The sequence below is a fragment of the Mustela nivalis genome (assembly GCF_964662115.1).
Source record: "Mustela nivalis genome assembly, chromosome: X".
Taxonomy (NCBI): domain Eukaryota; kingdom Metazoa; phylum Chordata; class Mammalia; order Carnivora; family Mustelidae; genus Mustela; species Mustela nivalis.
This window is the reverse complement of record NC_139040.1, coordinates 69,013,169-69,024,064: the sequence shown is the minus strand read 5'-3', so window position 1 is coordinate 69,024,064 and position 10,896 is coordinate 69,013,169. Positions and strand designations below refer to the sequence as shown.

The 10,896-nt window shown below is 43.9% G+C and overlaps 1 protein-coding gene across 1 annotated transcript; it reads left to right on the top strand.

The window, feature by feature from the left end:
- Positions 1–580: 580 nt before the first annotated feature.
- On the top strand, positions 581–6,250 carry AWAT1 (acyl-CoA wax alcohol acyltransferase 1; the record flags this gene model as incomplete). The annotated part of the gene is made up of 7 exons (XM_082716239.1): positions 581–656; positions 1,574–1,681; positions 1,952–2,022; positions 3,115–3,319; positions 3,993–4,164; positions 5,688–5,887; positions 6,096–6,250. 7 exons carry the CDS (start codon positions 581–583, stop codon positions 6,248–6,250), a joined length of 987 nt encoding a protein of 328 aa, XP_082572365.1.
- Between the last annotated feature and the right edge of the window lie 4,646 nt (positions 6,251–10,896).

Here is a 10,896-nt window from a genome sequence, read left to right as displayed (position 1 = left end):
AAGACGAACAAAAAAGATAAACAGAAAGATAAAAATTTGTTGCATTGCCTAGTTTTGTGTGTATTTGGAAATTTTTGTAGTAGCTCGTTAAAAGAGGGGGACATCCCAAGCCAGACTGTCTGAGGGCAATAGTCTCAACAAAATCTAATCTTAGGTCCTCCCCCACCCCACAAACCCCCCAGAGCTTCCTCCCCACTAGCCACCTCCTTGAGATTACAACCCCTGTAGTCTCAGAGAGTGGCCTGTGAAAGGTATTTCCCTTCTTTCGCTCTTTGAGTTCCTAGGACTAGATGGCAGTCCTTCTTACCTTTCTTCATCCTGATGTCTTAATAATCTCAGGAAAGAGTCAAATGGCAAATGGCCAGGGCCCAGGGCTCACACCTGATAGGGCAGTCCTTGGTACTCCAAAGCCTGCCTCTTGCAGTGGGTTGTAGGTGTGGGGCAGGACAAAGAAGGAAAAGGGCACGTGAAAATCCTCCTGACATATACACTCACTATCCAGCAAGCTTCAAGAGGCTGGTGGCACCATTGTTTGGAAGAGTGTTCTGGGATCTTTGTCTTCCCCGGGCTCCTGAGCAACATGCCTTGTTTCAAGCAGCCTACGCACTTCCAGAGTCTGATACTTCTGCAATGGCCCTTGAGCTACCTTGCCATATGTGAGTACCGATCCTACAGTGCACGGCAAGAAGCCAAAGTCAGAGGCCAGGGCCAGATCTGGGGTGAATTTCATGCTCATGGGAAGTCTCATGTCTAACTTTTGATCATCTCAGATGGTATTACAGAGTAAAGTCAAGGAGTCTTGAGTCTTACCAGTGTCCTGGAGAAGGAAGAGATAGAGCCACAAGTGGTGGTGAGAACAGAAAGAGGAGTAGAACGGGGTCATGATGGATATGAATAGATCTGGCTAATTTCAGCCATTTCTTAACCCTCACAATCTGGAAAGGGGAAATGAGGCCCAAGGAATAGGCATGATGCACCCATAAGCATAAGGAAGCATCGGGAGTGGGGCAGAAGAAGCATTAGAATTACGGACTTGGAGAAGTACAGCCTGTGTTTAAACCATAGAGTTTTCCGTTCTGGGAGGGGGTGGGGTGGTACCATGTAGGGAGATAGTGATCATGAAAGGAATGGTGAATGAGCAAGAGGATAAGAATGGTAAATGGGGCGGGGGGTACCTGGGTGGATCAGTCTGTAAGTGTCTGTCTTCGGCTCAGGTCAAGATCCCAAGGTCCTGGGATGGAGCCCTAACCCAGGCTCTCTGCTCAGCGGGGAGCCTGCTTCTCCCTCTACCTGCCACTCGCCTGCCTGCTTGTGCTGGTGGCAGGCAGGGAGCAGGAGTAGAGGGATGGTGAGTGGACAGCGATGATGGGGAATTAGAAATAGGGCTGGTGTATGGCAGATGATAAAGGAAATATTTGAAGGACAAGCAGACATGGATGCTGGACGGGCAGGAGCTGGACTGTACAGAAGGCCATGACCAGAGCCTTGAGTAGTTTGGAGGGCTCTTAAGGGGGGTGTACCTGGGCAAGTTCTGTTGGCAGCACAATTCTGACCTGATCTGCTCCCTCATCAGTTTGGATCTTGCAGCCATTATTCATTTCCTTGCTGTTTACATCCTTGTGGCCACTGCCAGTGCTTTACTTTACCTGGCTTTTCCTGGATTGGAAGACTCCAGAGCAAGGTAAGACCCACAGACCTAGAGAGAACATGGCCTAAGAATGTTCCAGCTTAACCTATGACCAGGGAATCCCACTCACCATGCCACAGGCCTCTCATCCAAGTTCTCAGAGTCACAGGACCTGGGCCAGCCAGGACTGTCTTGGGATCTCTTCCTTTTCTACCTCTCTAGCAGAGCCATGGTCTCTCCATGCTGTTAAGAAAGCCCCGAGAGAGTGGGAGGGATGGGGCTGCCACACACAGACACCATCCCCCACTGATATTTCTGTCTCAGGAGGCAGGCGTTCAGCCTGGGTAAGGAACTGGTGTGCCTGGACCCACATCAGGGACTATTTCCCCATTACGGTAAGTGTCTCTTTCCCAGCATCCCCCACAGTTCCCAAGATATTAGGCATTTATGCCAAATAACTAGGGTTGTCCATAAGGAAAACAAGACTACCAGAGAAGTCTCAGTGCAGCCTTGACATACTGCAAAACCTGACATTGCAGCTGGGGACTCGCTGCTCTGCCAGCATACTTTGGACGCCTTTAGCATGACCTACCAGATGACACAGACAGAAACGCAAATACATTTCAGTTTAACAGACATTGATTGAAAGCCTACTCTACCACATGTTAGAGGTACAGAGAAGTGGGTAGGATGTTATCTGTCAGCAAGGTGCTCCCATCTAATGAGAAGGACAGACAAGTATGTATTTATAGTTTGGTATGAGTACACAAGTAGTTCAGAGGAGGGGTAAGGAAAAGCTTCACAGATGTGGTGATATTTTGGCAGGGTTTTCAAGTCCAATGGCAGACACTCGGGCAGAAACTGGAAGGGGTTTGGGAGGAGAAAATAACAGGAAGACAATGTAGAATTGTACTGCTATGCTGATCCTCAGAGCATTCTCTGGAGTAGACAACTAACACTGCCCCAATTTTTAGACCAGAGCTTGCCGATACCATGCGTAAGGCGCACTGAGCCAAATGGCCAAAACTACTTGCAGCCAGCCATGAGGAAGAGGTCCAGCAGTTCTAGCTGGCCCGGATCCTCCCCAGTTTTCCAGGGGCTGAGGAGACCCATATCTTGGCCCCCTGAAACGCCCTCATGGCCTAGCAGTTGAAAGCTCTGCTTTAGGGGCACCTAGGTGGCTCAGTCTGGTCATGACCCTAGGGTCCTGGGATTGAGACCTGTGTTGGCTCCCTGCTCCATGGTAAGTCTGTTTCTTCCTCTCCCACTCCGCCTGCTTGCATTGTCTCTCTCTGTCCAATAAATACATAAAATCTTGGAAAGAAGGAAGGAAGGAAGGAAGGAAGGAAGGAAGGAAGGAAGGAAGGAAGGAAGAAAGGAAGGTCAGCTCTGCTTTAGAGAACACCCTGATCCCTGAAACATCTTCAGCCTTGTTTCTTCATGTGATCTCATTCCACCACATCTGGCACTTCTCTCCATGACTGCAGATCCAGAAGACTAAAGACTTGTCGCCGGAGCACAACTACCTCATGGGGGTTCACCCTCATGGTCTCTTGACCTTTGGAGCCTTCTGCAACTTCTGCACTGAAGCCACAGGCTTCTCAAAGATCTTTCCAGGCATCACTCCCCACCTGGCCACACTGTCCTGGTTCTTCAAGATCCCCTTTGTCAGGGAGTACCTCATGGCCAAAGGTACTTCGGAGCATACTTACTGGAGCTTCTGACCCATTTTTTTCTGCTGGGAGACACACCTTTTTAAGGCTCATCCCCACCTCTCAACCACCTCTCACCCATTCCCATCAGAGCATAGTAGTTAAAAGCCTATGTTCTGGAGCTAAGCTGTTTGGGTTTGAGTCCCAGCTCTGCCACCTACTGTGTGGTCTTGAGCAAGCTACCCATCTCACTTTCCTCATCTGTAAGGTGAGGCTGATGATAACAGACCAACCTCAAATTTGGTGTGAGAGTTAAAGGAGAGCATGCAAGGAAAGCATTCGCTATAGTGTCTGCCACAGAGTATATGCTCAGTAAAGAATAACTTTTGCTATTTAGGGGCAACAGAGGAAAAGAAAAGAGTAAGATTATAGTTGAGATTCAGAAAGTCCTTCTGGTTATTCCACTGGAAATCTTCCCACTATAGTTTCAACCTAGTGCTTCCTATGAAGTGGAGATATTGCCTCCAAGTGAAACATGTTGGGTTTGCCCTTTTCTCCCCATCCTTGTCCCCATCTCATTGATTTTCCTTCCGAGACTTACAGGAACACAGGGTGTATAGACAGGCCAATGGGGAGTAGAGCAGAGGGTGTTCTCTCTCAGCCATTTACACCCCTCCTTATATTGCTCCTCTTTCTGCTCCTTGATCTCTTAGGTGTATGCTCCGTGAGTCAGCCAGCAATTGACTACCTGCTAAGCCACGGCACTGGCAACCTTGTGGGCATCGTGGTAGGAGGGGTGGGAGAGGCCCTTCAAAGTGTGCCCAACACTACCACCCTCATCCTCCAGAAGCGCAAGGGGTTTGTGCGCACAGCCCTCCAGCATGGGTGAGTGTTCCTCCCAGGGCAGGGGGCATGGCCTTCTCTGAGCAGCATCACCTGTTACATGACATCAAAATGACTCAGACATGAGTCTTGCCCTCTTGGAACTTACTAGCGCACAAGGGAGATGACCATAGCGTTTTTAAAAGGTTTACTATCATCCACTCCTTCTAAACTAGCCAGACCAGTTCTTGGAAAGCCAAACCAGAAGCCCAGATTCATTATCATGGGGCTTGGCTAGGGCTCCCAAATATATACAGATGATGCCCTCATCATCTCTAGCAATATCAATATCTGTATCTGTTTGTTAATGTAAATTCAAGGGGTCAGGTTGTACAGTATGGTGAGTATGTGCACAGAATCTGAAGTCAGGGACCCTGATTTGAAACCCTGGTTCCATAACTTACTGTGCGTTCTGAGACAGATTACTTAACCATTCTGAGTCTTGGGGTTTTCCTTTTCATAATGCGGCTCTAATAATTGTACCTCCTCCATAGGGTCATTGTGGGGTTTAAATAAAACAACAAATATGTCTGGCACACAATAAGTGGTAGATAATCATTACCCACTCTAACTGAGGGGTAAAGGTAGGAGGTAAAGAGCAGGTGCCAAGATGGGAGCTGTGGAGTGCGCCATGATGTCAGGAGGCCGGGCCACTGAGCACAGAGGTAATTGTCTTATTACAAACTCAGAGAAAAGTAGTTAATCCAAGGACCTTGCCTGAGTGGCCGGTTCGTCAGTTTGGAACCTAATGTAGGGGAGAGAGTTCTGAGCAGGGAGGAAGGAATCCTGTGTTCTAGCCCAGGTCGTGCCAATCACCGACTGCCCAGTGAACTTTCCCTCTCAGAACCTGGGCTTGTGGATCTGTAAGATAAAGAAAATACCACCACCCACTACTGTGCCCTGTACTGTCTCTGCTGTAAGGATCCAAGAAGGCAACATATATCAGAATGCAGAGAGATGCCTAGTAACTCATAAAGATTTGTATAAGAGAGGCCATGCTCTCTGTACTCTCCTCTCACAAGAGGACTTCAGGAGCCTGATTCTCTACCTATGGCCCGAGAGGAACACAAATTTTCTCTTCTGTACTCTCAAAGGACAGAATACTTTATTCATATTTCCTGTGGGGGATGGGCATATCATCCCCCACATATGTGTCTGTGTGATATTATCGTCATCTCTATGCTTCCTACTAGTAGAAACAGAGTCAGATATTTCCCTGCATGACACTTTCTGGAAACTTTTCTTAACATGATACAGGTCTCTGGGGATCTCTGCCCAAAACCCTCTTCCTTCCCTCCACCCCCATATCTCACCCTTGTGATCCTGGACCAGAGACAGCATTCTCACCGGACTTGAACATTTCAAGATGAGAGAGAGTCAATATGGGAGCCCTGTTTGGTGCAAGAAGAAATCCTTTATGTTTCAGGGATTTTATGTAGCTGGGACCCTGGCCAGGAGCAAATGTTCTTCCTGAGTGGTTCTCAGTCTAGCCCATGTTTGAAAAATAAATCGGGGTTTTCCTTCAGGGCTCATCTGGTCCCGACCTTCACATTTGGAGAAACTGAGGTATATGACCAGGTGCAATTCCATAAGGACAGCTGGATGTACAAGTTCCAGAGCTGCTTCCGCAGAATCTTTGGTTTCTATTTCTGCGTCTTTTATGGAAGAGGCTTCTGCCCAGGCACCAGTGGGCTTCTGCCTTACTCGCTGCCTATTGTCACTGTAGGTAAGTGCTGCTTTCAGCCCCAAGACCACCTCAGCTCTTTCCTGACCTCAACCTCAACCCTCCCCATCCCACCCCCACCAAAGAAAAGGGAAGCAGAGAGGGAGAATCTGGGAGTGGACTTGGCAAGTGAGTGGATCCGGCCCAGGGAAGAAGGAGGTTAAAGGAAGAGAAGATCTAAAACTTGCTCCTTCTCTCTTCCCATCTCCAGTTGGGGAGCCTTTGCTGGTGCCCAAAATTGAAAAACCAAGCCAGGAAGTGGTGGACAAATACCATGCACTCTATATGGATGCCCTGTGCAAACTCTTTGACCGGCACAAGACCCAGTATGGCTGCTCAGAGACCCAAAAGCTGCTTTTCCTGTGACTGAATGAGCTTGCATGCCCAAAAAACTGTGCCTTGGAGAGGAAACTCATTTACTGCTAACCAAGAGGAGGAGAAAAGGAGATAAGGGAAGGCTATGTGTAGTAGGGGAGGACATTAAGAATTCTTTCCTTGTCCAAAGCCCTCATAGTTGCTGTCCCAGGAAGCTTCACTCAGTCATTCCACGAAAGGGAGCATCCTGAGGCCCCTCAGGTCCAGCCATGGGCATGCTAAGCACGCACATGCTTCCTTCCTAAGCCTAACCCCCAGGTCTCGAAGGACTCAAATGACAGCCAAACAGCCCAAGTAGCCCCCACTCTGGTGGTTGTTGTTGCTAGTCAGTCATAATGCATATTTTAATTGGGATTTTTTTGCATTCCGTAAGTTTAACCTGTTTAAAGTGTAAAATTCAATAGTACTTAGTATATTCACAGAGTTGTGCAACCACTACCACTAGTTTTAGAACATTGTTCAGCACCCCAAATAAGAAAGCCAATACACATTAGCGGTCACTCCCCATTCCTTCATCTCTCCCAGCCACTAGCAAACACTAATCAACTTTCCATTTCTGTGGATTTGCCATTTTTGGACATTTCATATAAATGGAATCAGAGACTACATGGGTTTTTTAGGACTGGCTTATTTCTCTTAGCTTCATGTTTTCAAGGCTCATCCATGTTGTGGCGTGTATCCCTACTTCATTCTTTTTATGGCTGAAAAATATCCCATTGCACATATACACAACAGTTGTCATCCAGTCAACCAGTTGAAGGACTTTCGGGTTGTTTCCACTTTTGGACTGCATGGATAACACTGCTACAAGCATTCATGTACAGATTTTTGTGTGGTAATCTGGAGTCTCCAAATATAAAGGCTTCCCTCCTCTCCACAACACTAACAAGTGTTGCAAGCCTACAACCATACCTTTCAGATAAATCATGGGCAACTTACTCAGGATTACTTTTCAGTTGGCAGAGGCATTTCACTTAAGTCACTTTGTCCTCAGGATGCTCTGCACCACAACCCCAAGGTTTTTGCTACCATCCCAAGTCTATGATGGGAAATCCACTTTATATCTATATTTTAAAGTCTTACTAAGTCCTGCTTAAAAGATTTTCTTAAAGCTGTATTCCGAGAATTTTAAAAGAATAAATAAAAACACAGCTGTCTCTTCCTTCACAAGGCAACCAACAAAAGTCACATTTAATAACACAACAAAGGTAGTACACCTGAAACTAACATAATATTATGTGTCAACTATAGTAAAAAAAAAAATGTAGCAAGGGAACAAGAGTTAATAGGCCATTTAAAAAATCATTCAACTCAATAGCCAAAAACCAAATAATCCGATTTTAAAGTGGGCAGAGGACTTAAATAGACATTTTTCCAAAGAAGACATCCAAATGGCCAATATATACATAAAAAAGATGCTCAACATCACTAATCATGAAGGAAATGAAACTTAAAACCACAATGAGATATAACCTCATAACTGTTAGAATTACTACTATCAAAAAGACAAAAGATAAATGTTGGCAAACATTTACATGGAGTAAAACAAATCCTCATGCGCTACTGGTGGTAATGTAAATTGGTACAGCCACTATGGAAAACAGATGGAAGTTCCTCAAAAAATTGAAAATAGAACTATCATGTGATCCAGCAATCCCATATGTGGGTATCTGTAGGAAATGAAATCATTATTTCAAAGAGATATCTGCACCTCCATATTCTTTGCAGCATCATTCACAATAGCAAAGACATTGAAACAGCCCAAGTGTCCACTGAAGATGAATGAATAAATAAGATGCGGAATATAATGGAATAATATTCATCCTATTAAAAAGAAGGAAATCTTACCATCTGCAACAACACGGATGGACCTTGAGAGCATTATGCTAAGTGAAATAAGTTGGACAAAGAAAGACAGGAACTGTATGATCTCACTTACATGTGAAATCTAAAAGAAAAAAAAAAGTCAAATTTATAAAAACAGTGTATAGAATGGTGATTGCCAGGGCCTAGGGGATAGGGGAAATGGGGCAATGTTGGCCAATGCCAATGGGTACAAATTTCTAGTTATAATATGAATAACTTCTGTGGATCTAATGTACCATATGATGACTACAATTAACAATGATGTATTATATACTTGAAAATCGCTAAGAAAGTAGATCTTAGGTGTTCTCACCACAAAAAATTGTAATTATGTGAAGTGATGGATATTTTAACTAACCTTGTATTGTAGTCATTTTGCAATATATATGTATATCAAATCACATACCTTGAACTCACACAATGTTAAACATCAGTTCTATCTCAATAAAGTGAAAAGGGGGGAAATTTTATTTTATTTTATTTTTTAAAAGACTTTATTTATTTATTTGACAGAGAGAGACACAGTGAGAGAGGGAAAACAAGCAGGGGGAGAGGGAGAGGGAGAAAGAGAAGCAGGCCTCCCGCTGAGCAGGACCCCAGGATCATGACCTGAACTGAAGGCAGACGCTTAACGACTGAACCACCCAGGTGCCTTGGGTTTAGATTAGCTTTTTTTACTTTTCTTATTTCATACTTCTTAAATATTCAGTTTTGTTGGGGTCCCACCTATTCTCACTTTATACTGTTTCAGTCTGAAATACTCATTTCTAACCCATATTTCTCTTATAAGTAATTACCCTCAAAACCAATATATCCAATTTATCAATCTCTAACAAACACTTTAACATCAACATAACCAAGAGCAGATGAAACATCTTCCCCCTCCCAATCTCGCATCTTATCACCAAATCCTGTTAATTTTACCACCTTAATATTAATCCATTGTGTCTTCTTCCCTTCTACACTGTCACAACCTAGTCAAAGCCCTCACCAAAATTTCTAGACAATTGCCGCTTCTTCTACTAGAGTCCTTTCTAATCATCCATTCATCACACTGGTGCCAGAGTGCTCTTACTAATGCTTAAACCTGACTTGTTAGTCCTCTGCTTTGAAATCCTTTTTTTTTTCTCCTACAGTGCTTCTACCAGCATATCCTGAATTATGTTCTGGGTACCATTAATGTTCCATGGATGTTAATAAATATTGCATAGAAAAAATGATTATGTGGTTAAATAACTGTAGGAGATGCTGGATTAAGCAAAGCTAAATAGATGTATTTACTGAAATATTTTCAGAATCTTCACTACACTAATGGGCATTGTGACTATCCAAGAGGGAGTATTTAGTATTTCCCAAACTTACCTGACAGTGGAACCCTTGTTTCAAATAACACCTATTACCATTCCATGGAACATTTAGTGTTTCTCTAAATACAATCTTGCAAATGCTGGTCTACAAGATAAGGGCTCAAAAACCCCTTGATATGGTAATACAGAGAAAGTGGCTGATCTGATTTGGGACCCTATCAGATTGGGAGAAGCCATGGTAGGAGTCACAGGTCTAATTGAATGGGTCAAAACCTCATAAGAGGTAAGCAAAAGGTAACTGAATAAAAGAGGAAATTGGATTTGAATTTTCCTCACCTCTTTGGGTTGTCCAGGAAGAGCGAAAGAATCTCAAGGGCACACATGGGAATGAGGCTATACCTAAAAGAGTAAAACAAAAACAAAAACAAAGTATTCCAGTGTAATCCTTTGCTTTCTTATTAGCATCAACTACATGCTCTTTCTTGAAAATTCATTCCCCCCATATCTTTTCTCTTCACCCTCAGCCTCTATGCCACAATGCAATCTCTTGCTCTCCCTATCTCTCTTCCTCCCTCCCTGAATACTTTTTTGATACTCTGATACTCTAAAGTTTTGCTCCTCACTCTGGATGTCACATTAACTTTGTATGAAGTGATCATCAAAGGAACTAATCAGTAAGACTTAATCATGGATTGTGAGGGTAGCAAGAGACATTTACAAAGAGTGGCCAGGCTGGTGATCCTAGTGGGCCAAATGTACAGGGACCTTCAGAGGAAATTCTGGAGGCAGAAAGTGAGCAGGGTACTGGAGTGATAGCCAGAGCACTGCCCCAAAGAGAGAAGATCCGTATTTACAGTCTGAGAGTTCAATGCTTCCCCTTACAAAATAGGTCCATCATGAAGTACAACAAAGACCCCTCATACTCTGACCCCTCTGAATTTCCAGTCACTCCCTATCATGGTCTAAAGTAGTAAACTGGACTACTTCATGTTTTCTGGATAATTTAACATTTCTTTGCCTTTGCACATGTCCTCTCTACATAGTAAAGCATATTCATCTTTTAAGCCCACATCAAATACCACCTTCTTCGTGAAGCCTTCACCAGGCAGAATTAATAACCCCTTGCTGCATTCTTCCAAAGGCTTTTATTGACTCTACTAATGAAAACTCAATTTTGTCAGTCTTCACTTATGATTAACCCCATCAAGGGTGTAAAGGAGGACATTTTCAGTTATACTTTCTCTGCATTTATGGATGAAAATCATATGGTCTTTCAGTATGTGCTTTGGAATTTCTCATATATCAAAGGTCTACCATATAGTGTGATTGGAGACTTCAACATTCAGCTGTTAGAATATGACAAATCAAGTAAACAAAAAAACTAACCTTTAAAAAGTATGGAGCTGAATAATACAGTAAACAATGTGGGCTAGACTGTCAAGTGATAAGAACTTAATGATTAGG